Source organism: Oncorhynchus mykiss, chromosome 19 (assembly GCF_013265735.2).
Source record: "Oncorhynchus mykiss isolate Arlee chromosome 19, USDA_OmykA_1.1, whole genome shotgun sequence".
Classification (NCBI taxonomy): domain Eukaryota; kingdom Metazoa; phylum Chordata; class Actinopteri; order Salmoniformes; family Salmonidae; genus Oncorhynchus; species Oncorhynchus mykiss.
The window spans coordinates 33,706,815-33,733,479 of NC_048583.1; the positions used below are offsets into that span (position 1 = coordinate 33,706,815).

Here is a 26,665-nt window from a genome sequence, read left to right on the forward strand (position 1 = left end):
TGGAATTGTGATACAGTGAATTAATTATAAGTGAAATAATCTGTCTTTAAACAATTGTTGGAAAAATTACTTGTATCATGCACAAAGTAGATGTCCTAACCATCTTACCAAAACTATAGTTTGTTAACAATACATTTGTGGAGTGGATGAAAAATGAGTTTTAATGACTCCAACCTAAGTGTATGTAAACTTTCGACTTCAACTGTACAATAAGACAGCATACGGGCTATTAACAGTCTGCATCATTATGGGGCTCCTTAATCAGCAGCATAGCACCAATGCAATTCCATTTGAAGAGGCATATGACTTTGCTGTAAGTTACATTGTTACTGAATGGAGGCTGTGATGAACAGCTTTGTAAATATCTCTGAAGATCCTTTGGAGCTATATTATCAATGGGCAGTTGGGTATCAGTACTGTATCATCATTGGTGAAAGGTTGAACCCTGGACTCTGTAAATTGAATTTAGAGGCAATATCATTGTTCCTCTAAATGTTATTAGGTTAATCTGCCCTAGTCTGCTGTGTGAGATGCCTCCAAGGGTCTCTATGGAGACAGATTTCTTCTTGTGTTGCCTGAAAAAAAAGCAGAGAAGGACATCTTTAATTTGACTATTAAGATATTGTTTTAAATTGTCTGAAAGGAAATTATTGTACATTTCTTTCCACTTAATCAACAAGCAATAGAACAGCGAATCTGTTTTGGACAGAACTATAGTCAAGCAAACAAGAAAACCTATCAAATGTTAACCAATGCCAGCTACTCTTTTTTTTCTCTCTCTCACACACAGTTACCTGAGTGTGGCTTCTATGGAATGTATGATAAGATCCTGCTGTTCCGCCATGTCCCAGACTCAGAGAACATCCTCCAGCTGGTGAAATGTGCTACAGACATCACAGAGGGAGACCTGGTGGAGGTGGTGCTATCAGGTAAGACCAGTACTCACCACATGTTACACACTGCCTGGTTGAGGTGGTGCGATCAGGTAAAACCAGTGCTCACTACACACTACATGTTACACACTACACACTACCTGGTTGAGGTGGTGCGATCAGGTAAAACCAGTGCTCACTACACACTACATGTTACACACTACACACTGCCTGGTTGAGGTGATGCTATCAGGTAAGACTATAGTACACACTAGAACAGGGCTGTGTTCATTAGGCATCAAACGGAAGAAATTAAACTGAAATGGGGAGGAACTACCCAAACTTGACCAATAAGAAACATTAATTGTGGTTTTCTGTTGCAAAATGTTTCAAAACATTTTGTTACGGCTGCCATGATATAAAACGACCCAGGCCCTCCTTAGGTCACACATGGCACAATGTCTTCCTCTGGATTGAGGTGTTTCCATCCATGCCCTACGCATTTGAATATGTAACATGCTCCTGTTTGAAGGTGAGTTCTGTTCACTTGTGTTCTGTTTCCATATAGGCTAATCTCTGTTTGCATATGTCGTATACAGTCATATGACCTTTTTTTCCACACAGTGTTTTAATGCAATAGAACATAGGCCTATTGCATTCACTGCTTCTCTTCAGCAGTTTTTTTCTGTTAGTTATGTAGCCACTAGAATATACCATTTGATATAGGGAAGAGGGGTGAACTCTCCTATGAACCCTTGATTTTGAATAATAGCAGGAAGTAGAAGGTTCCTTTTTGTTTTTGTTATAAATGCAGAACGTGTTCAAGCTTCATACAGATGGTGAACAGAGTACAAAGCATCTCCATAATAGCAGCTTGAAAAGGAGGAGAGCGATACAATGTTACCCAGCGTAATGGGCCAATCAGACGACACAATGATAATAGCGAGGACGTAATGTTACATTTCATAGTATTTAAATGGCATAAGCGTGTATATTGTCTTTGTGCTTAGCTAATAGCATACTGTGTGGTTAATTTGACTCAGTCATCACAACAGACAAGAACATGGATAACTGACTACATGACAAATACAGAGCTAGAGGGCATGCTGGTGTCTAGCTGATATAGCCAGCTACAAAAGATCATTCATTCAGATAATATCTTAAAACCACCACAGGGTTAGCTGCCAATCAGAAACACCAACACACAAGTCGTGATCTGGAAATGTGGAACTATGCCAATATGCAAATTAACCAATTACTGTAAGTTCTATCTCAGATGCCCGTCTCTTGTGAAGTAATAAAGCATTTATTAAAATAACCAAATAGTAAGTCGTCACACAAATCTTTAATCATCTTTGCGTATTGAACCAGTGATGTCGCTCTGCTTTGTTTTGGCAGTTTTCTGCTCCCCTCCACCCCCTCCAGTTGTTTGGCTGCCGCACCCGGCAAAAAATCAGGGGTGTGCTTATCCTAGCCCAGGAGTAGGAAGTGATCGAAGTATCGCGTTTGACACTGCTAAAGTGTTTTTACAAACGCTTGGCAGGCTTTCTCTTCCCCCTCTGTGTGTTACAGTATGGCAGGTAATTTAGTTGTGGCTGTGGTACAGAGACGGGGGAGGGGGGGGGGGGACATTGGGTAGATTGACACCTCCACTACCCCCTGGCTGCACTCCTTGCTGGGAAAGAGAGGGCTCAGGTGATTTAGTGATTTACATGCCCAGATGAACACATTCTCATGACACTTTTTAATGACACACTCGACAGCTGAGAGAGCAGTGAGCACAGAGCAAAAGTAACACAGGAAGAACCTTACAACTGTCAGAAAGAAGCAGTGAAGACTAGACTGTCTGTGATTATTAATTGTGATCATTCCCACTGTGCGGCTGCTCTGAACAAAATGTGTCCTCTGTTGACTGTGGTGTGTAAATTGTTGTCTAGTTCTGTTACTGTTTCAGCATCAGAGGCTGCGCGAAGTGAATAATAACAGGGAATTGCATAGATTCTAATGTGTGGCTATTGTGTTACATTATAAGAGGTCACATGTTGTGAAGGTTCACATGGGTATGTCTTACTGCACAGATGCCGCTAACACTGTCTGTGTCTGTCTGTCTGCAGTATTATTTTGTACTACTCTCGTTGTTCAGTTCATCTCAGCTTATGCTAGCACTCACATTTGAGGTAGAAGATCAAAACAAGTTATAACCTTGTTCTGTTCTTGACTCTTGATAAGCTCAGGAAGTATGAATGGAGAGAGCGTCATGCTAACATAGAGCAGCTACTATAGGAGGCTCACCACAGGGGCCAAATGCCAGAACACTTGTGCTCCACTGAACTCATCAATAAAATTATCAATTCCCTTCACAGAAAGAAAAATGGTAATGGTTGATAAATGAACATTACGGTGTGTTACACTATCCCAGAGAGTTGTTTTCACCAGCCAGTCTTCCTGTCAAAGATCTCACGATTTGTCTTTCCTCGTTTGATCTTTTTCGACTTCTGGAGCAACTTAATGAGTGTGAAGGTGGATAGGATGCCAAGAACACGTTTGCTGTTACCAGCACGAGGGTGTGAACAACGTCGATTTGTTACGCTGGAACAGGATGGATGCTACTTGATGCAAAACGGGTGTGCACCCCAATCTGTAAACAGAAAAATGGGAGTGAGGAAGAAGGCAACTTTAACTCTACCCAATGATTTGTACACGGAACCGGTTTGTACACTGAAATGGAATACCCTAACACCATTTGCCGTTGTGAAACAGTAAAAGGATCAGTACTGTGCCATGCTGGAATGCAGAGATACTGTGTATCATGTGAGCTGGTCTTTACCACCACAGCGTATCTTTATATTCATCCGTGTTTGTTTTCTTTTAGTGTTTAAAGTTGTGTAGCGGCAAAAGCAGAAATGTCACTAGAACCACTAATTAGACATAGGTATTTATTTAGATTAAGCCTACCTAGGTACCACATTCACATCCACACACTCGTCTTCTGAAATATGCAATGACAGTTACAGGTTGTTCAACTTCTAGCCATAGTGTTGCTTTTAAACAACAGGCAAAACAATCATTTGAATAAATGTAACTAATTTACCAAGCAGAATGGCTAATCAGAATGTATTCAGCGTGCTGAGACAAGCATGTTGGTGGGAAGATGTGTGAGTTTGATGAGGCAGTCTCATGCTGAGCTCTCCACTCTATCCCATTTGCCCAATGCAGCCTAACAGAATCAGCCAAAAAACACAACTCTAACTGCAGCAAAAAGCCTTTACCTCAAAATATACAAATACTGTACCAGCCAACAGCCAATAATTGTTTGTATTCTACATCCATTGTAAACATGGTACCACTACACTACTTCACTAATGGGTCACTATTCACAGAATACAACTCAGCTATTGAGTACTGATTAAATCTGGGGAATGTGAGGAACTGTGGAAATTCAACCATTGACTATTGTTGTTGACCTGTTCTAGCCTCTGCAACAGTGGAGGACTTCCAAATCCGTCCCCATGCCTTGTTTGTCCACTCCTACCGGGCCCCTGCCTTCTGTGACCACTGTGGAGAGATGCTGTGGGGCCTGGTGAGACAGGGCCTCAAGTGTGAAGGTAGGTACTGTACAGTAGGAGCCAAGGACTGCATCTCGAATGGCATCCTATTCCTTATATAGTGCCAGGGCTCTGGTCAAAAGTAGTGCACTTTGTAGTGTAATAGGGTACAATTTGGGATGCAACCCTGGGCCCATTTTAACACATTTCTTTAAGTTCCAGCCACTCCGACACTGTTAAGGAACTCTGTAAGAGAGAATTAGGGTACGTGGGATACAGGCCACCCAGGTGTACTCTAGTCTGAAGAGGTCTCCTCAGGGTTCATGGTGAGCAGCAAAGCCCCTGCTTGAGAACAATGTGTCTTCTGTTTGGCTGAAGTGGTAGTTGGAAAGGAGTTGGATAGGTAGTGCATGGAGTGGATGGAAGCAGACACAATAGCCTAGCATGTATAAAAGTTAGCAAGTACTTCTGTCTGACTGGAATGGTGGCCAGCTCATGAAGGAAACTCTCCCAAAGTTTCAACAATCCATGAATGACTTGGTCCATCAGATGATTCCTACTTTGTTCCATAAAGACAGTCTCTCACCAGTTTGATGCAAGTATAAAAATGACCACATTACACGTGAACTCACCTTTGCTCTGAAAACCGTCTGTTTTTCGCCGAAGGTTGTGGTCTGAACTATCACAAGCGCTGTGCGTTTAAAATCCCAAATAACTGCAGTGGTATCCGCAAGCGGAGGTTGTCCAATGTCTCTCTGACCGGCTTGACCACCCTGACCACCACACGGTCCAATGAGCCTTCGCCTTTCACCTCCGACGAGGCCTTACTGGTGAGTTTACCCCTGGTTACTGTGGGTCATCAGGAAGAGCCACTCACACATGCCCAAGCTCACACGGGCATGACAGCTGATACACACACACACACACACACACACACACACACACACACACACACACACACACACACACACACACACACACACCACAGATTACTACATGCCCTATGCATTCCCAACCTCCCAATGACAAATTGTTGGATTACAATGAGAGTCATGTTCCTACTATAAAGGACTTGATGTGATTCTGCAAGGCCTGTTGCTTGTGTTCGTGATGAATTCTGTAGGAGCAGCTCTTTACTCAAGCAGCAGTCAGTCATGTGTGTGAATATCTGTTAGGTTTAACTATGAATTCTCTCCTCCCTGTGTGTGTCCCTGTCCTCTCCTCGCTGCATGCTCAGTCTTCTGTCACCTCCGGCATGGAGGTAGGTACCCCAATACCCTGTCCCCATTTACTCCTGTATTAAACCCAGCCATCACCTACTGCAGTGTGAATATGCCTATTCTCACCAGAAGCACTCTTTCTCTGTTTTTCCCTAAAGTGTCATATGCCCAAATAAGACAAAGAAGACAAAGAAAGGCGATTGAATTATATAATTGTAGTTTACGTAGTTGTTGCTTGTCATCTGTTACCTCCATGCCTACCATGTGCCTTGCCCTGCTACCCTCCGCAGCAGAAGGCACAGTCAGACATCTTTCCCGGCAGAGAGAGAAGGTCCTCTTCCTACACCGGCCGGCCCATAGAGTTAGACAAAATCCTCCTGTCCAAAGTCAAGGTGCCTCATACGTTTGTCGTCCACTCCTACACACGCCCCACCGTCTGCCAACACTGCAAGAAGCTACTCAAGGGTCTGTTCCGTCAAGGCCTGCAATGCAAAGGTACAGTAGGGCCTGGAGAGAGAGACTTGAGATCATGAGAGGTTGACTGGTGGTGGAGGAGGTGGTGATGCTGTAATAGTGTGTGACTCACTTGTGGGCTTTTACCAGCTCAATAGTTTCAGGTGGTATTATTTTGGGATATGTCGAGACTTGGTTGTCACAGAGTTGGCAAAGCTCACAGATTTTCAGATGTTTCTCCCTCAAGCTTTATTTGTGACATCTTGAATAACTATTATGGTCTGATTTTTAGATAGCCCTGTAACTGTATAATTACATGGTAATCACAAATGCAGCAACAGTGTTGTTACTTCCGTAGAGATTCCATAATTCACAGATACTCTGTACTGTAATTCTATGGTTACTACAGTGTAGACAAGCAGTCATGTTGCTTTCATTTATTTTGCTGCCAAAAACATTTGTCCCTGAAATGATGGCTGGGATTTTGTCTTTTTTTTAGCAGCCATTGTTAGTGTATGTGTAGAGCTGTACTGTATATATATATACGACAGAACAGGGTGTAATAGTATCATATGAGAGACGGTTCATGAGGTACTCTAGCTGACAGATAACATGTTGTTTTTAGTCACAGTGCTATTATACAGGTTTCAAGTGGATGTGCCAGCTATCTCTCTTTCCTTTATCTCTTTCTCTCCCCTCTTGCACACTCTCTCTGTCTCTCTCTCTCACACACATTCTCTCACACTCTCTCTGTTTCTCTCTCACGGTTACAGATTGCAAATTCAACTGTCATAAACGATGTGCGCCCAAAGTGCCAAACAACTGCCTTGGAGAAGTGTCTAAAAATGGAGGCAAGTCTCACTTTAGATAGTCATTATTTTGCTTTAAGTGTGGCAGATCTTTCCAACTAAGTGGTAGTCCATCTCATACATTTTTTAACAGAAATGTCACAGGATTGAGATGTTTTTCTTTCAATTCTGCAGCATTTACTTCAGTTGTCAGAGACTGTAGAAAGTCAATCAAATAGAATACCAGTTAAATTCTTGGAAGTACCAGAATGTTCCTTGTAAATATTGACCAAATTATGACTGTGAAATAACTTCACTGTTTTATTTTTTAAATCTCTTCTACTCTACCATTCAGATATTCTTAGTATTGTCCTCTTTTGTTTCTTCTTTCTTCTTCTTTAAAAAACAGGTATTCTTTGGCATACTTCAATTTACACTTTTTTCTAATTCCTTGTGTGTGTTTCCACTTGCTCCTCCTCCTCCAGAACTACTGAGCCCAGGGGCAGAGTCTGATTTGGTGATGGGGCAGGGTTGTGACGACCACGACAGTGACAGGAACAGTGGTCTCATGGATGACATGGAGGAGGCCGTGGTGACTGACACTGGCCTGCTGGAGGCTGGCCATGGGGAAATGGGAGAGCTCCACGACCCAGAGGACGACTCCAACAAGGCTATAAGGTGATTGACTGGACCTAGGACTAGGATTAGGCCAGAGGGACACCCCAATGGTCATAGTTCCTCGTACAATATCTACTCTAGCATACTGCTTAGAATGAAGCAATGTATTGGGAATTAGTATGTTGGTATGGGCGTTACTCTCAGGAGTGGTAGGACAATCATCTATCCTCAATCACAACTCTAACCCTAGCTTCAACCACATCCCGGTTAAACCCTAGCCTCAACCATAACTCTAACCCTAGCTTCAACCACATCCCGGTTCAACCCTAGCCTCAACCACAACTCTAACCCTAGCTTCAACCACATCCCGGTTCAACCCTAGCCTCAACCACAACTCTAACCCTATCTTCAACCACATCCCGGTTTAACCCTAGCCTCAACCACAACTCTAACCCTAGCTTCGTGTCCACATCCCATTTCAACCCTGGCCTCAGTCACAATTTTAACCCTTGCTTCATGTCTACATCCCGGTTCAACCCTAACCCTTGTTTCATGTCCACATCCCGGTTCTATCCTTACCTTAGCTTCATGTCCACACCACGGCGTAACCATAACCATAGCCATAACCAATATTCCCTCTAAGCTGCGCGCAGTAGCCCCAGGACTGCCGTGCACGTGCACGATCAGAAGAGATGTCAGTCTGCAGAGAGAAGCACGAGATGGAAGTTCACTCAACTTTTTAGAGCAGTGGTAACCAACCGGTCGTTCGCAATCGACTGGTCGATCTCCAAACATTTCTGTAAAAAAGCCAACTATAAAGCCTTTTTAATTTTTTTTGTCTCGGGCTGTCAGTGGTAGGTGCACCCAATTCAGCTGCCCTACACACCGGGTAGGCGGGCCCGGAGAGCAAATCAAGTGCACTATAGGCCTACCGCTGGCCAATCAGATGGTTCAGATTACCGTGTCTGCAGTAATTTAGCAGGCATAAAAGAAAGCTACAGAAAAGTTGATACTATGAGATTTCAAAATGTTTAAAACCATGACTAGAGACTGTCAATGAATACAGAAAAGAGCTACTGTTTTTATGACTGAGTTCATGTTTAAGTTCTTACTCAGCCATGTCAACACTTTGTATTCAACACTTTTATAAACCATAAGATGTGTGTTCTTCCTATTTCCACTCAGCGCTACAACAAGCAGTAATGAATGAGTAGGAAAGTATCGATAGGTTTGCATTGTTATTATAAATGGCTTGGGTCTTTTTTAATATTGAGGAATATTTCACTTTTCATAGGAGTAACACCATGAATTTGTACATGAGGCAGAAATAATGAGGCGCAACTCGAATTTCACTAACAGCTGAAAGACACTGACATTTTTGGTCAGTGTCAGTGGAAGGAAGGGAGAGCGGAGGGATGTTGAGAGACGGACCATCAGTCTGCTCCTCTCTCCCTCCACTGAGACTGATCATCAGATGCAGGCACCATCAGCCCAGTAAAATAAAAAGCTAATTATTTACATTTTCACTCAAACCGCTGTGCCTCACAAGTAATACAACAACGAATCTATTACCGGTGTGATCATATAGCCTACCTCAAATTTGGATATATATTTTTAAAAATGTCCCGAACAACAATGCATTGGCAGGGCAATTCAAGCAAAGCCAATATGCCCTGGTAATATATTGGGCCTATAGCATACTGCACAAACCTCATTGCTACAGTACTGTTTTTAATTGGTTAATGTTGCATAGGTTTACGTTTATTAAGTAATGTAAAAAAAATAAAAAATCTGAGCGGTAGCTCTCGTCTTGCATTTTGACTCAGAAAGTGATCTTGACTCTTTACTGTGATAATTGTGATCGAATCAACACAATATTAGCAACTTTCAATGCAACATACCGAAACAAAACTAACAATGCAAGAGATTTTGTTGTAGGCAGAACGCAGCAGAGTAGGATTTTAGTGCATTGACACACATGACTCGTACTCTATGCAGACCGGTGTGACATAACCAATCAGAGCTGCAGTAGGCCTATATGCAAATAAACCATTGCCATATATGGATCTGCACCATTCCCTTTGAACTGGACTGTGTTTACAGCATGAGCGGTCGTGAGTAGATGCGCTTGTTTGGAGATAAAAGCAAGAGCTGCATGTAGCCACGTGTACACATTTTGTTAATATCTTTTGCTAGTTAGTGAGTTATCAGCCCAGTTATAGATCATTTGTAGTCAGCAGTAGGGGAGTGATTTCTTCCTACAATAGCACAAAATATGTACATTTCTAGACATCTTTGAAAAGCGAGTCAGGTAAAAAACTTTTTTTTGTCTTAAATGGGCAGTGTTGTATTTTGAGACAAGCTTGAATAATTTAACCATTATTTAACTAGGCAAGCCAGTTAAGAACAAATGATTATTTTACAATGACGGCCTACCCCGGCCAAACCCTCCCCTAAGCCGGACGAAGTTGGACCAGTTGTGTGGCGCCCTATAGGACTCCCGATCACAGCCGGTTGTGATACAGCCCGGGATCGAACCAGGGTCTGTAGTGATGCCTTTAGCACTGAGATGCGGTACCTTAGACCGCTGTGCCACTCGGGAGCCCAAGTTCCCCTTTAACCCCAAGCTCTCGAGTGTTAAGTAGCCAATAGTAATAATGGGAATAAAAATGCATTTTATTTTGTAAAGCAGTTTCTTGCATCAAACAACACAACATATTCAGTCACCTCTTTGTCTGAAGGACAAGTGGATGAACAGTTTAATGTCAAACCCTGCATGTTTTTTTCAATGTAGGCCTACATTGAACACCACAAATTGGCTGCTACTGTAGGCTGAATGACAGAACAGCCATTTCCATGTTAAAATGTTGTCACGCTGGTATAAAGGATTTGGAGACAGGCGCAGGAATACACAATAGGGGTTTTTAATACTCCCAAAACAAACACGTATACAAAAACACTGGGCTGTACCCAAACAAAAGAGCGAGGGTAAACCTTGTTGAACGACATGGGACGATACCCGTAATACACAATATATAAAGCACGCAGCATAACAGCTACACCAACACATAGGTACTCACACAACCAACGGACATGGAAAGAATAACCTACAAAGACAGGGAACAGAGGGCACATACATAACATTCTAATCAGGGGAAATGGGAACCAGGTGTGTAATCAGACAAGACAGTCTGGGGTTGATGATAATGGAACCAGGTGTGTGAAATCAGACAAGACAGTCCGGGGTTGATGATAATGAATCCCGTTCAGTGAAGCCTAGAATGCCGGTGACATAGACCTCCGGAACTGGTGAACAGAATGAGCAGTAGTACCGGGGGGATCCGTGACAAATGTTATGTGATGCATTTTCTCCATTGTTTTTTATGGCAGGCCACTCTGGTAGGCCTACATTATGATCAAATAGCCACAGTAGCCTACTTGGCCGCTGATAAAACTGTAACTTAAAGCGGGTACAGCCTCAGTGTTCACAGTTAAACTGTAACCTAAAGCGGGTACAGCCTCAGTGTTCACAGTTAAACTGTAACCTAAAGCGGGTACAGCCTCAGTGTTCACAGTTAAACTGTAACTTAAAGCGGGTACAGCCTCAGTGTTCACAGTTAAACTGTAACCTAAAGTGGGTACAGCCTCAGTGTTCACAGTTAAACTGTAACCTAAAGCGGGTACAGCCTCAGTGTTCACAGTTAAACTGTAACCTAAAGCGGGTACAGCCTCAGTGTTCACAGTTAAACTGTAACTTAAAGCGGGTACAGCCTCAGTGTTCACAGTTAAACTGTAACCTAAAGCGGGTACAGCCTCAGTGTTCACAGTTAAACTGTAACCTAAAGTGGGTACAGCCTCAATGTTCACAGTTAAACTGTAACCTAAAGCGGGTACAGCCTCAGTGTTCACAGAAAACACACAGTTTGTGCTCATCAGACCTGAAATTTGCTCATTGCCGAAAGAATTAGAGGGAACATTGGCCATAACCCTACCTGAGTCCTAATGTTAAGAAAAGCATTCACACCGCCAGAGTTTTATGTTTGACTCCCTTCATTCCAAAGCCCATCTACTAGCAACAACATCCCGCTGATGCGAGTGGTCCAGTCAGTCAAACACACCAAGAGGAAAAGCAGTAATGTCATGAAGGAAGGTTGGCTAGTGCACTTCACCAGTAAAGACACTCTGGTAAGTCTGATTGTCTTAATGTATTTTTGTCACATCAACTAATCAATCTTCTGTAGAGTGGCAAAATTCCAGGATTTCTGGAAAACCAGAATTTGGGGGAAATTTCTGGAATTTTGCAACACTAATCTGACAACATTTTATAGACTTGATCATCTTTTCTGTGCTGTTTTTCTTTAATGTCTTGTATGTTTTGTGTATGTGTATTTTGTGATTGTCGATTGAATTTTCCCGCTGTTGGAATGATAGACTTTACTTGTTACAGGGTTATTAAGACAGTGTTATTACTGTGAGCCAACGGCGTGGTACTTGTTACAGGGTTATTAAAAAGTATTAGTACTGTGAGCCAACGCTGTGGTACTTGTTACAGACGCGTTTCATAAAGTATTGGTCGGTACCCAAAGTGGGTTGCGGACGTGTTAAGGGTGGGCGACGTAAATGTATAATTATTTAATTAATTACTTGAATTTATTTGGCCAAGTGCAACTGCGCTCTCGGTTCAGTGCGCTCTCTGCTTAGCAGCGGTGTCTGCTCAGTTTGGCAGCTGCGCGAGTGGGAGAGGTAGAGGGAGATGCCCGTGTGCCTCGCGGTTTACTGGATATTTTTCCTGCAGTTTTGTTGAAGATCACTCCGCGACCCACACGCTGCAGAGCTGTCGTTCAAGCCACTGACTTGTTATTCCCACTGGCAATCACTCACCGCTGTCACGAAATGGACTCATGCTAGCCACAAGTTCTGACTGAGCTCAATCGTCATGAAACGCAAATACAGTGATTACTTTTAGTCTCTTTCATACAAACTTTGAGAAATAACGAGGAGCGCCCACAATGTGTTTTGTGTGGGGAAGTGCAAACACTCACATATTTCTGGGTTGCTCATCTGCAGCAGGAAGCAGTCTCCTGCCTGACTGAGAAAGCAGTAGATGTTCTGATCCAGTTTGGCACCACATACCTATGCAAGTCAGGGTTCTCAAGTACAGAAACAGTGTCAATGCTGAGCATGGCCTCAGTGTTGCACTATAAAAAACGGAGCCCAGAATAGACCTGCTTGTTGAAAACTTCATCCAGCCACACACCTCTCATTAGGATTGTGTGTTTTCTGGTCTACATCTGTGTGATGTGATCAATCAGTTTATTCCAGTTCAGAATTTTAAAAATGTATTTTAACAGCAACCTAGACAGGTATGTAAGAGTGTTTTTAATGCTGAACAATAAACATGAAAAGATATTTATGGGTATTTCATTGTTATTTGTTTTTGTCTATATTGCATATTTTTAGGCATAAAGGCAATGAAATGTACCGATATTTACGTATAGTTGCATATTTTCCTAAGCTTGGGTCCCAGGAAACCACAGAATTTCAAATTTGGGTCCAGGCTAAAAAAGTTTAAGAACCCCTGTTACAGGGTTATTAAGATTACTGTGAGCCAATATTATGGTACTTGTTAGAGGGTTATTATGACGGTGTTATTACTGTGAGCCAATATTGTGGTACTTGTTAAAGGGTTATTATGACAGTGTTATTACTGTGAGCCAATATTATGGTACTTGTTAGAGGGTTATTATGACGGTGTTATTACTGTGAGCCAACACTGTGGTACTTGTTACAGGGTTATTAAGACAGTGTTATTACTGTGAGCTAAAACTGTTACTTGTTATAGGGTTATTATGACGGTGTTATTACTGTGAGCCAACACTGTTACTGTTACAGGGTTATTAAGACAGTGTTATTACTGTGAGCCAACACTGTGGTACTTGTTAGAGGGTTATTATGACGGTGTTATTACTGTGAGCCAACACTGTTACTGTTACAGGGTTATTAAGACAGTGTTATTACTGTGAGCCAACACTGTGGTACTTGTTAGAGGGTTATTATGACGGTGTTATTACTGTGAGCCAACACTGTTACTGTTACAGGGTTATTAAGACAGTGTTATTACTGTGAGCCAACACTGTGGTACTTGTTAGAGGGTTATTATGACGGTGTTATTACTGTGAGCCAACACTGTTACTGTTACAGGGTTATTAAGACAGTGTTATTACTGTGAGCTAACACTGTTACTTGTTATAGGGTTATTAAGACAGTGTTATTACTGTGAGCCAACACTGTGGTACTTGTTACAGGGTTATTCACAAGACAGTATTTGTACTGTGAGCCAACACTGTGTTACTGTAGGTCTATAGAGTACTGCACAGTATGTGCCAACCAACAGCCCATGTTTAATACATGCTCCATTAGTGTGTGTGATTGTTTGATAAATAATGACCAGCAAAGTGTCAAATTCAGTTGTAGTACAAGAACATGGGCACCTCTCCATTCTGTTGTTCAATCTCCCAGGTGATTTTATGGATACAAAGTTTCGACCATTTGGTCTTCACCAGGCATCCATGTTTACCTCTAGCACCTGCAAAAAAAGTTCCTCCAATCTGCTATGGGCACTGACCTACGGCATAATAGATGCATAGTAGATGGGGAACCCCCAGAGATGGAACACACCATGAACATATGGAATGTTGTCCCAGTCTGTGACAGCGGTAGTTAACAACGCTCTCGGTCTGTTTCCACTACAGAGGAAAAGACACTACTGGAGACTGGACAGCAAATGCATCACGCTTTTCCAGAATGACACAGGAAGCAAATACTACAAGGTTGGAAATCAACTGTTTTGAAATCGATCAATTGAAATTGTATGTTGTATAGATTATTATGGGTGAGGAGTGAGTGAAATTCAAGAACTGAAGTTAATACAAACAAATTTACTGTCATTATGGGTATGAATAAGACAAGGTTAACAAGCGCATGCAGTTTTATTCTGGGATAGATTAAAGCAGAATGAATTGACTGGATTCTGGGATAGATTAAAGCTAATATAAATGATAAGCAGATAAGCAGGTTGCAATCACTTTGTCATATAAACATTGATGGAGAATTGATTTACGGTATAATGTCATTTGTAGTGGCAAGAAATAGGCAGCCTGGACCATCAACACATTGATCAGATTGAAATATAAGTACTCTAACCACTACTGTTAATTAAGTGTCTACATCAATCAGTCACATTTATTTCAAAAAGCCCTTTTTACAACCGCTGTTGTCACGAAGCTCTTTACAGTAACTTGACCTCAAACAGCTAGGAACAATACTACCTCTGCTGTGTGGCAGGAAATTCCATTGTCAGAGGTGTTGTCTCTGGACCCAGCCAAGACCTTCAACCTGCTGTCTGAGGGCTCCAACGCCCACTGCTTTGAGATCACTACGGCCAGTCTGGTCTACTACGTAGGGGAGAACCTGGCAAGGCCGGAGGGCCCGGGGAGCATGTCGGCCCACGGCAGTATGCTGGTCAGTGGGGTTGGGCCGGACGTCGCCCGTATGTGGGAGATCGCCATCCAGCACGCCCTCATGCCCGCCATCTCAAAAGGACTGTCGCACGGGTCACGCCACGGTGGCCACAGTATGTATAAGCAGAATGAATTGACTAGATTCTGGGATAGATTAAAGCTAATAGAAATGAATGGATTTGAATGGAAGCAACCCTGTCTTACTCAGCACTAAGGTTGCAAAATTCTGGTAACTTTCTCAAGTAAAGCTGGATTTTCTCAAAGACTGGGAATTTTTGGGAAAGTTCCCAGAATTTGGCAAACCTACTCAGCACTAGGGAGGAACACTCAAGGTTATAGTATGGAATACTCTTAAAGATATGATTAACACCTCTTACACCAACAGATTATGTTTCCATCAGCATTTCAGTGTCCAACTGCCAGATTCAAGAGAACGTGGTAAGTAGGATTTGGTCTCACGTTATTTGAGCGAGCCTTTGGATTTGTTCACATTTTCACTCAGATTTAGTGTGTCTAATATTGCAGTAATGGGAGGTACATTTATAGTCACATTGGCTCCACATCTAGTTTATGTCTGCTCCTCGTGCATAGTCAGATTTCTGAGTTGAGATCATCCCCTAAGTAGCTCAAATGGTGATTATTTTGATTACCCACTCAGCGAAGCAGTTGCCATAGCTACTGTCAATAATTAGTCACAGTACCACTGGTTATAATTGTATTTCTGGGAAAGTCTTCCAGACGTGTATGGGATTAGTGGATATTAAGTTGCCAGATGAGAAGAGATAAAAGTGATTGTAGACAAGTATTTCTGACAGTATACACTTGAAGCTTTCATTTAAACCATTGACTGGATTTTTACACCTACAGGATATCAGCTCAGTGTATCAGATATTCCCGGATGAAGTCCTAGGATCGGGGCAATTTGGGATTGTTTATGGAGGTGATGCATTTGTACCACCTTGTCACACCGATAACCTGTAAAAAAAAAAAAAATGAGGAACACATCCTTGATATCAATTCTCTCCTGATCTTATCCTAGCAAAATATTTGCATGACCAAGGAGGTGTGTATTGTATTGAGTCATACATATAGTGCATTGCTATTAATCAGATTAAATGTCATCTTTTTTTTTAAGTATTTGAGATAATCATTAATTATAAGAAGTCACACCTGCATAAACATGTAACTTGACTTTGATTCCTCCATAATATAATGTCTCCATACTACAGGAAAGCACCGAAAAACTGGCCGGGATGTAGCAATTAAGATCATTGACAAGTTACGCTTCCCCACCAAGCAGGAGAGCCAGCTACGCAATGAGGTCGCCATCCTTCAGGTAAACACACATCAGCATGCATGGCCCAGTGTGCTCCTATGAAACATTTTTATTAGAAACATTACTACTTTTATCAGATGTTGCCAGACACACGTTATGTGGAGCACATGACAAAACAACACCTAAAGACAAAAATAGAGCGAGGCTCTTGATATTTTGTCAGTACGTAGATAATGTAAATAATGAGGTAGTTATCATGCCGTCACAGTGGGTGTTTGGAGAACTTGTCAAGCTCTTCGGCCTGCTGCCATTAAATGCTTCCTGTGTTTCCTTACTAGAACCTGCATCACCCTGGGGTAGTGAACCTGGAGTGCATGTTTGAGACGCCGGAGCGCGTCTTCGTCGTCATGGAGAAGCTCCATGGAGACATGCTGGAGATGATCCTGTCCAGTGAGAAGGGGAGGCTGCCTGAACGCATCACCAAATTCTTTGTCTCACAGGTAAGCCTGGCTGACAAGCGTTGTTGCTTGCAGACAATGGACAGTCGTGCAGTAGCAGTGACACATGCTGTATACAAACACAGTCAGTGAAGTGCGGCAGGTAGACTAGCAGTTAAGAGCGTTGGGCAAATAACTGAAAGGTCGCTGATTCTAATCCCAGAGCAGACTGTGAAAAATCCGTTGACGTGCCCTTGAGCAAGGCATTTAACCACAATTGCTCCTGTAAATTGCTCTGGATAAATGACTATAATGTATGTGGCTTACAGGAATGATTAATGTATTTTTCTGATGATAATGTGTGTTTAATCATGTGTTGTTGCACATTTAATTATGATAAGTAATGTATATTTTTTTATTCATGTTTTGTGGTATATAATTGCAAATTACCAGATTATATTTTTTATTTTTTATAATCCCTTATAATTAAAAAAATAACAAGCCAAAGAAATAATTTAGTTTCACCTCATATTTTAGATTCTTCAGGCTCTTCATCATCTCCACTTCAAGAACATCGTCCACTGTGACCTCAAACCAGAGAACGTCTTGCTGGGGTCCTCTGACGCTTTTCCACAAGTAAGAAAACCTCCAGCTCAGCCTCCAAACAAGCCAAAACAGAAACATCAATTTCACAGACATAAACAGACGTAATCTCTCCTCTAAGATAAAGTGGCTGATTATGGCTACTGCGCGCTCAGTGCCTCTACAGTGTTCTGTCCTCTTGATTTTAATGATACACTTTCAATGATGGTCCCCTTCTCTTCATAGTCCTGTACTGTACTGTATCCTCCCTGCCAGGCGGAAATGGACTCTGAGTCACTGCCCTTTAGGAATTTCCAGGCATCTGATGGGTATTAAAAAATATATGACATTTGTGTTATTTACAGCAAATATTTTCTGAGAAGGAAGGAGTCAGTTCTTGTATATCTGTTGTTCATTTCCCAAAATATGCTCTGCCAACATCACTGGCATCATCACACTGCTAAGAACTGCCATCTTGTGCAGTCTTGCCGAAGTCACTGTTTTGGTAACCTTCTGATGACATTCTGTAGCAACAGTAAATCGAATGTAGACCATATCATGTCCATGTTAAACACACAGTGATAATTTGCCTTTTGCGTAAACCTTGCCAGCTGATCATTATAATGTCTGGAACAAACTGTGTAGGTGGATCAAATGCAGGATGTTATGAATTAGCTTTCTCCAACACAAGTCTAAGTTTGGCTAGACAACTAGAGTACTGTTCCTCTCGTGTGGAACCCTGGATTACCACTGTGTTTGAGTGAACACTGTGGCAGCGTAAGATGGACTAGCGGGAGGTTGTGTTGTAGTCGACCTTCAAACATGGCCTTGTCTCAAATTGCACCGTATTCCAAATAGAGTGGGGACACACCTCATTTGAGGCGCAACTTATCTGTGTCTCAGGTGAAGTTGTGCGACTTTGGCTTTGCCCGCATCATTGGAGAAAAGTCTTTCCGTCGGTCAGTGGTGGGCACTCCGGCCTACCTGGCCCCTGAGGTCCTAAGGAACAAAGGCTACAACCGCTCCCTGGACATGTGGTCTGTGGGGGTCATCATCTACGTCAGCCTCAGTGGTACCTTCCCATTCAACGAGGACGAGGACATTCACGACCAGATCCAGAACGCTGCCTTCATGTACCCACCCCACCCCTGGAAGAAGGTGTCCCAGGAAGGTGGGTGTCTGTCGAGCAGCAATGACTCATGCATTACTGTGATAACTGCATTACTGTAAACTAACATTTTATATAGTTGTATGAGAGAGAGAGAAAGAGAGAGACTCTTTGATTTGTTTTGTCTTTTCTTTAATGAAACATTCTCATTTCATTAAAACCTCACCCCCCAAAACCAAAAAACTAAAATAGCTCATGTACTGCATACCATACTCACCTCCACACTGTTTATCATTTTATAGAACTCAAATTCCACCCTAAGGCATGCAGAGACCATCCCATTAAATAATAGTAAATGGTATTTTATCCCTCCACCTTTGACCCTGTTCCACCTTGTTAGCCAAATAGCCAACTTTGCCTGAGCAAACAGAAAATTCAACAAAACACATTTGGCTTTCTCTGAATACCTGTATCTCATTATAAACATCGCAACAGTAAAACCCGCCCCTAAACATCTCACACAGATATTAATGGCATTAACCTGGCTCACAGAGAAAACGCATGACTCACAGTTTCACTCATAATACAGAAAGGACACCCCTGTCCAACTCCCGGTTCAACCCGTGCCAACCAGCTGTTAATGGCCAGGGCTCCATGTAAAACCCTGACCTCTTTGGTACTGGGGGTTTGTAGATCCCCCTCCATCTAAAACACACCATACTCTCCACAACACATACCACTTGCCACTGATGTGCCTTCACTCCTGTTAGGCTGCTAATGTTCCTTACCTTAATGCAGAGGTTGTAGAGGACTTTATCTCCCACCCCATCAAATTCCCCCAGGTTCGGAGTGTTAAAATCTAACAAGTCCTCCAGACCCCCTTGCCTGTCCCTAGTCACCTGTAGTGCCGGAAACATTGGTGCCCCCCCCTTTGGCTGCTCAAACAACCCCCCCTTACCAGCTCAGACAGTGCCTCCTGGACCTCCTCCAGGAATCTCTCCAGCAGCCTAAGATACTTTATTCTATTTTGTTGTGCCAGGACTTCCGGGGTTTTCCACCCCTCCTCTCCCAGCAGTCTCAGGTCACCCAGCCTTAGTAAACCCGCTGCCTTATCAGTTGCCTCTGCAGGGTGGCCGACTGAACCGATCTCAAAGGGATGGCTGGGTTGTGGAAGATATACCATAGAAAATAAAAAAGAGAGAGAGTGTGTGTGAGGGAGAGAGAGAGAGAGAGAGAGAGAGAGTGTGTGTGTGAGGGAGAGAGAGAGAGAGAGTGTGTGTGTGTGTGTGTGTGTGTGTGTGTGTGTGTGTGTGTGTGTGTGTGTGTGTGTGTGTGTGTGAGAGAGAGAATAAATTCTTGTTGCTGCCTATTCATGTGCATAATGCCAAGCGATCCCTGGTACTATAGAGGAGGGCCTCAAGGTCAAGAATCCCAACTGGGGCTCAGAGAGCCATGACCCCTGAAATAATCTTAACATGATGTTTGCTTTGCTCATTAGCCCTTACATGGCTCTGAAAGGGGCCTGCTCTAAATCCTCCAGGTTTCCCACCATGAGTTATCCTCTGACAGCCTGCTTTGTTGTTCTAGCAATTGACCTCATTAATAACTTGCTGCAAGTCAAGATGAGGAAGCGCTACAGCGTGGACAAGTCTCTCAGCCATCCGTGGTTACAGGTAAACCTTACTCTGAACTAAACTAGACATTTAACAGACATTATTACAGATTTGGAAACAAGTCTCTAAGCCATCCGTGGCTACAGGTAAGCTACCGCTCATCTCTAAATGAGAGATTTAAAAGACAATGTAGAAAATAAAAAAGGTACTGTATATATCACCAAGGAGTAAGAAGAGTTAATACATTTGGACAAGTCTCTTAGCAAGTGGTTACACGTATGCCCTACAGGAAGAGAGATGTGAGAAAGGAGTTTGTCCTCTAACAGCTGCAAAAAGTCTCATTTAAAACCCAATTGACACAATCACATGAAAACAATTGATGCCGTAGGCTAATGCTAACTACTGTGCCCCTCTGCTAATGATGTCCTTCTCAGGACTACCAAATGTGGCTGGATCTGCGTAGCCTAGAGTGGAAGATGCACCAGCGCTACATCACGCACGAGAGCGATGACACCCGCTGGGAACGCCACGCCGAACAGCACGGCCTGACGTACCCTGCCCACCTGGTCAACCCGCACGCCGACGTCAGCGAGGGGGTGGAGTCGGAGGAGGCGGACACCATGACGGCCCTCAGCATCAGGGTCAATAGTGTAAACGCTGGGCTGCTGCCCCATTAAGAGTCAGCATGCTGCAGTACTGTACACTGCTGCTACCACCCCCTTAAGAGCCTGCTCACTCCCTCCACAACACACCACAGCACAACGGACTGACTGACCCCTCCACTCCCAGCCAGGAACTAGGAGCTCCAAACCCTGCCTTTAAACTAACTGCCTAATGAACAAATATTCTCATTTCCAATAGTCTGTATATCAGTCAACCAGGTGTATTGCCTTACTGCTTAATGTAAGTGAATCTAATGACTAATACTGTAATACTCTGGGTATGAGGGATCATCCAGGTGTACTGCATGTTAAGTCAACAGCAGCAACCAATCACTTCAAAAAAGCATTTTTTCTTGATGATGTGGCCGGGGACACTTTGCTTCTTGAATGTCCAATATCTTGAAAACTTGACTGCTGACATCCAAAACATTTTGGGACTAGTTTTTGATAGTTTTTGAGTGGATTTCCACTTGAAGTCAAGAGCAGAAACCAATCCACCCCCAAAAGCCTAATGATTTAGTCAAAACTAAATTATGTGATTGGGTGCAACCCAACGAGAGAGCTCAGGACAAACCTGTGCCACTCAGTGAGAACGGATATTATTATTATTACTATTATTACTAGTATTATTACTAAAGTATGATGAAAATTCACAGAAAACCAGTAAAGCTGGATGGTGGAAAGACAAAGACCGAGGGGGGTGATACCCCATTGTAGGCTGGATGTGTGTGGAGGCAGAATCCCGAGGCCTGGATACAGAGAAACAGTGAAGGTAGAATACCTGTAAGCATCTGACCTCGTCAACAGCTAGCTGCTTTTCTAGTCTAGTGTTGAAACTGTTCATGATGTGATGCTGAATGTTGAATCGTATGTTGGCTACTGTACAGTATGCTTGTGCTCTTTGCGCAATTGCAACCAGCCTTTAATGCATTATTGCCTGCAGGGAAGAAATAATTTTCTCTGGCTACATATTTAAATAAAGATGTTTCAAAGCAGATATTGAAGTGTTTACTAACTCAGTTTTTTTTTTAATGATTTGTGAGTTTGCTTTAGTATACACTCTTATTCATCGCCTAATGCCTTATATTCTGCCCTACATTTTGAGGATACTGGCCACGAGTTTTTAAGAACATTGTTAACAAATTGCAAGTTATTTTAAACTTGTCACCCGTACTCACGCTGCATCTTCATCCGTAGTTTAGGGGGACTGCATGAAGAATGAGAATGGGAGAATCATGGAGAAAGATGAGGAAATAAGACCCCCCCACCCCCACACACACACACACTCAAACTGGACAGGGAAAGTAAAGCTAAAGGTGAGACAAAACCATATGTACATTGTCTGAATGGCGCTGATGTAAGCGAAACCATTATTCACTTGGAGATCCATGTTGAGATTGCGTTTATCTGATTGAGAGGGAGGACAATCAAAATTAGATTGTTGATTTGATGTATAGACAAAGGCCTAGGTCGGTTGGGTGATTTAATTTGAGGGGACTGATACATAATCACGTTAAAAAGCGAGATATGTTATTTTGTATTATTTCAAGTATCCAAGTTATCCATTTCATACTGTAGAGGCAAAGGCAAAGAACACGTAGGTGGTTTATACAGGCACATTTAGAAGTTACACGCACTGTTGAATGTACAAACATTTCTATTCTACCAGGAGATGGCGCTCAATACAACATGTTTCCAGTTTTAGCCAATGGATCAGTGTCCATGTATACCTATTATGTGTTTATTTGGACAACAAGGACCACAAGAAAAACATACAAAATTAAGAAATACACTAAATGAAAACAAATATGTGTTAATATTAGCCCCATGCATTCCATGCATGACAAATGCCTTGCACCATATTTGCGTACCATGGCATACCATTGTAGGCTATACTCAAATAGCCAACTGCAAAAAATAAGAACGGAGGTGAATACTTCAAGTAAAATAATTTGCAAACACTACGCCATGTAGCCTATATTTCTATCGAAACAGCATTATTAACTCAACAAGAGCGAAGTGCATCCTTCTATAATATTGGTCTACTGAAACTACCATAAACTTAAATTACCAAATTCATTTGAGAGTATGATAACCATGCAGCGAAATTCGTTTTGCTTTATTTCATATTTCTGTTGAACATAAACGAATGCAGTAGGCAATCTGTGTGCACTTCCCCCGCATATTTGTCCAAATAGCGGAAGAGGTTTCACACCTTGCCATCTGAAAGCTATAGATGCATGATTAGATCAAAGATTTGCAAAATCATCATTAGCTATGTGGCCTATCGAGAGAGAGAAAAAGGCAGCAGCCCTCTTCTCTTTATAAGATAATGTTGGCTTTTGAAAGCATTAATCATTAGGATCATTGACTTATTAAGAACATTATTACAAACATATCACAAATAGCATACTGTAGCCTATATCCAATAAGAGCCCATGAAAATACAGCAATACATATTTGGAATGGCAGAATATTCAATTGTTATAGCTATAGGCTATAGCCTACTTTGGGTGTGCATTATGCACGATTTCGCTTGTATAACCCAAAGTAAATTATAATTTAGTCTCAGCAGTGCTTGACTTGGACTGAAATAGGTTCCGGTACTCATTTTGGGTGCCGTTACTGTTTTTATTTAGGTTCAGGAGCGCCACACTACTTTTGAGCTAATATTCTATTAGAAGAACAGGAGCTCAAGCAGTAGAAAATGTGAGGTGCTGGTACTCAGCTCCGGTGAGCTCCTGCCCAAGTCAAGCAATGGTCTCCGGAGGATTTAATTAAACGCCTAAATGTTCAATATGACATTTTTTTATGTACTAGTCTACAATGGTCTTATTAGCAACTGTATTATCGTTAGTGTTATTATTTCTAAATAATATCTGATTGTATTTATTATTATTAGGCTACTTTATTATTAACAATGTTATTTGTGTTGCTGTTATTAGAATACTATTATTATTATTATTATTGTTATTTAAATATCCTAATATTCATACTATTAATTTTAAATAAGATTTCCTAATACACAAAAAATTCCCTACATTCACAATTATAACATGATAATTATATTTCTATGGCGAGAAAACCCCACAAATGAACAATAATTGTAATATTGTGTCATAGTCTAGTCGTAATCACAGCGCGCGCGCAAACCAAATAAAAGAGAACCAAACAGACATCTCAATAATGATAATCAAATCAAACCGGGAAAGTGTAAAAAAACTATTTTTTTTAAAACGATGCAAAGGACGGAAACAATTTATAGGCCCTACAAGTGACTGAAAATGTCACGTCGAATAGCCCTCATCTGTAATGGCCCCGTGTCTGCAAAAACACACAAATCAATCAAATTGACATAAAAGTCATGTATTAGCTTAATCTGCATATTCTGTTTGCACTGCAGAGGTTTGTCACATTTTATTCAAAATAGAAGAGAGCTGTCGACAACGTTTATTTTCCTGCGGGTTGTATGATGGATTTGCAGGAGAAGAAATGTAGTCGATATGCTAATGAGTAATCACAAGTTCTACTGATGATAAACCATATGTTCTGTTTCCAGAGAAAACATGGGATTGTTGCCTTAGTAACTCGTTTATTCATCCTGTCACTGTTGGCACAAATAATTCTACCAATAGGAAAACAAATGTAAGAACAGTTTACCACATCTAAATTATTTTGTACTTCTGTAAGACGACAATAAAGAAAACACAAATACTTCTACTCCACCCAATTCCATGTTTGCACACAGAAAACAACCAAATTAAAGTAAATGAATAGCCACAAAACGTCCTTATCGTCAAAATGTGGAATTGTTCAAATAAAACATCCATTTGCAAGACGAGGAGGGCATGTCCATTTTGAGAACATAACCTACCAACCAAACGACACTTCTTCATGTAGGCTAGGCTACACTAAACTACAGCAGGTGGTCTGTCTTTCTCTCCCTGCACCGTTTAGTGATGGCTTTGATTCCTCCTCTGATATTGATTTTGTGTCAGGACTGTTTTCCTTTCCATGTCGGTCCCAAAGGGTCATTTGAAAAGAGTTTCTCAACTTTGAATATAGAATGCTTGGTGACCATTAATGCGTCCGTTGGTGTTTATTTGACACAACAACACACGTACATTTATAGATCTGTTGTTTCCCTATGAGCGCGGGACTATAGCGCCTGGGCTCATGAGCCCATGCGGACGAAGCGAACCCATTAGGGCGCGGAATAGTGTGGTGTTGAGTAGATAGCAGGTTGCGGTCTCAAGAATGTACACCTGCAGTTGTACTCTGCCCTCCGTCACTCTGCAAATCCAAACACATTCCTTACAACAACCGTAGCTGCACCGGCCAGTGAGCAACGACAGCATGAGACAACTTTTCAAGCGAAACTAACTCCGCTATAAATAGCCCATCACAGAGAACAAATATATTTATTTAGCCTAATGAACGTTTTTTTCATCTTCTTTCTTTTCGTTTGTAGGCCTAATTCATGTCAACAACTTGCACCCAGACATACATAAAGTGAGCTCCAGAAGTATTGAGCCAGTGACAAATGTTTTAGCCCTGTACTCCAGCACTTTGGATTTGAAATGATACAATGACTGTGAGGTTAAAGTGCAGACGGTCAGCTTTAATTGAAGGGACTTTCATCCAAATTGGGTGAACCATTTTGAAATTACAGTATGTTTTGTACATAGTCGTCCGTCCCGCCCCCCCCCCCCCCCCCCCCCTCCCACAATTTTAGGGACCAAAAGTATTGGGACAAATTCACTTACGTGTATTGAAGTAGTCAAAAGTTTAGTATTGATCCATATTCCTAGCATGCAATGATACATAAAGCTTGTGACTACAAACTTGTTGGATGCATTTGCTATTTGCTTTAGCCCAATAGAAATAAATGGTAAATAATGTATTGTGTCATTTTTGAGTCACTTTTATTGTAAATAAGAATAGAATATGTTTCTATGTTTCTAAACACTTCTACATTAATGTGGATGCTACCATGATTGCAGATCGTCCTGAATGAATCGTGAATAATGATGAATGAGAAAGTTACAGACTCACAAATATCATACCCCCAAGACATGCTAACCTCTTACCATTACAATAACGGGAGGTTAGTTACTTTTGTTGGGGTAACGAACAGAGCCAAAACAACAAAAAATATGCCACTGTCCCAGTACTTTTGCAGCTCACTGTATGCCTATTGTACGATTGTAGGCCTGTGCTATTAGCCGATGTCATAGATTGCATCTGTTGATGTCTGCTATACAGTTATTAACTCTATGTCATTTAGATATAGGCTCTAAAACTGTCAGCTGGTAGGCCTAATTATTTCACTTGAATCAGAACGGTGCATAGATTTGAACAAATTAAAAGTCAACCCTGTTCTCTGCATTAAGTGGCGCAGCGGTTTAAGGCACCGCATCTAGAGGTGTCTCTACAGACCCTGGTTCGATTCCAGGCTGTATCACAACCAGCCGTGATTGGGAGTCCCATAGGGCTGCGCACAATTGGCCCAGCGTTGTCCGCGTTTGGCCCGGGGTAGGCCGTCATTGTAAATAAGAAATAGTTCTTAACTGACTTGCCAAGTTAAATAAAGATTAAAGAAATAAATTAAGCTTTTATTATACCCATCGGCATATAACTTCCTGAAAATGCCAACATTTGATAGGGATCTGTCTTTATACATAATACACTCATTGCCACTTTATTGGGAAACAAAAATATAATGTTTTAACCTGTTTGCATTTGAAATATTAAGTACAATATTGCAACACACATGCTTGCATGGAATAGGCCTATTTATTTATTTGTCTGCAGAAGAGGAAATATATTTTAATATAAGTTTCACAAATGAATCATACTTTTCCAATAACTATAGCCCTAGATGTTGCTAGGTCGTGCACAAGGAATATATAAAATACATATCTAAAGTATTAGAGACATTGGGTTCCAATTGAAACCAGAAATAGCTCAA

At 41.7% G+C, this 26,665-nt stretch overlaps 1 protein-coding gene across 2 annotated transcripts in view; it reads left to right on the forward strand.

Moving 5' to 3' along the window:
• prkd1 (protein kinase D1) overlaps positions 1–21,691 on the forward strand; it is a 117,614-nt gene extending 95,923 nt beyond the window's left edge. For both annotated transcript variants that reach the window (XM_021573992.2, XM_021573990.2), the window contains exons 2-19: positions 791–929; positions 4,346–4,477; positions 5,084–5,247; positions 5,655–5,678; positions 5,928–6,132; positions 6,864–6,941; positions 7,364–7,556; positions 11,558–11,681; positions 14,249–14,326; positions 14,841–15,129; positions 15,402–15,454; positions 15,884–15,956; positions 16,246–16,352; positions 16,631–16,792; positions 17,267–17,365; positions 18,215–18,482; positions 20,007–20,092; positions 20,467–21,691. In XM_021573992.2, coding sequence (XP_021429667.2) covers positions 815–929; positions 4,346–4,477; positions 5,084–5,247; positions 5,655–5,678; positions 5,928–6,132; positions 6,864–6,941; positions 7,364–7,556; positions 11,558–11,681; positions 14,249–14,326; positions 14,841–15,129; positions 15,402–15,454; positions 15,884–15,956; positions 16,246–16,352; positions 16,631–16,792; positions 17,267–17,365; positions 18,215–18,482; positions 20,007–20,092; positions 20,467–20,709 — 2,493 coding nt within the window. In that variant the 5' untranslated portion in view covers positions 791–814 and the 3' untranslated portion in view covers positions 20,710–21,691. The remainder of the gene's footprint in view (positions 1–790; positions 930–4,345; positions 4,478–5,083; positions 5,248–5,654; positions 5,679–5,927; positions 6,133–6,863; positions 6,942–7,363; positions 7,557–11,557; positions 11,682–14,248; positions 14,327–14,840; positions 15,130–15,401; positions 15,455–15,883; positions 15,957–16,245; positions 16,353–16,630; positions 16,793–17,266; positions 17,366–18,214; positions 18,483–20,006; positions 20,093–20,466) is intronic.
• Positions 21,692–26,665: the final 4,974 nt, after the last annotated feature.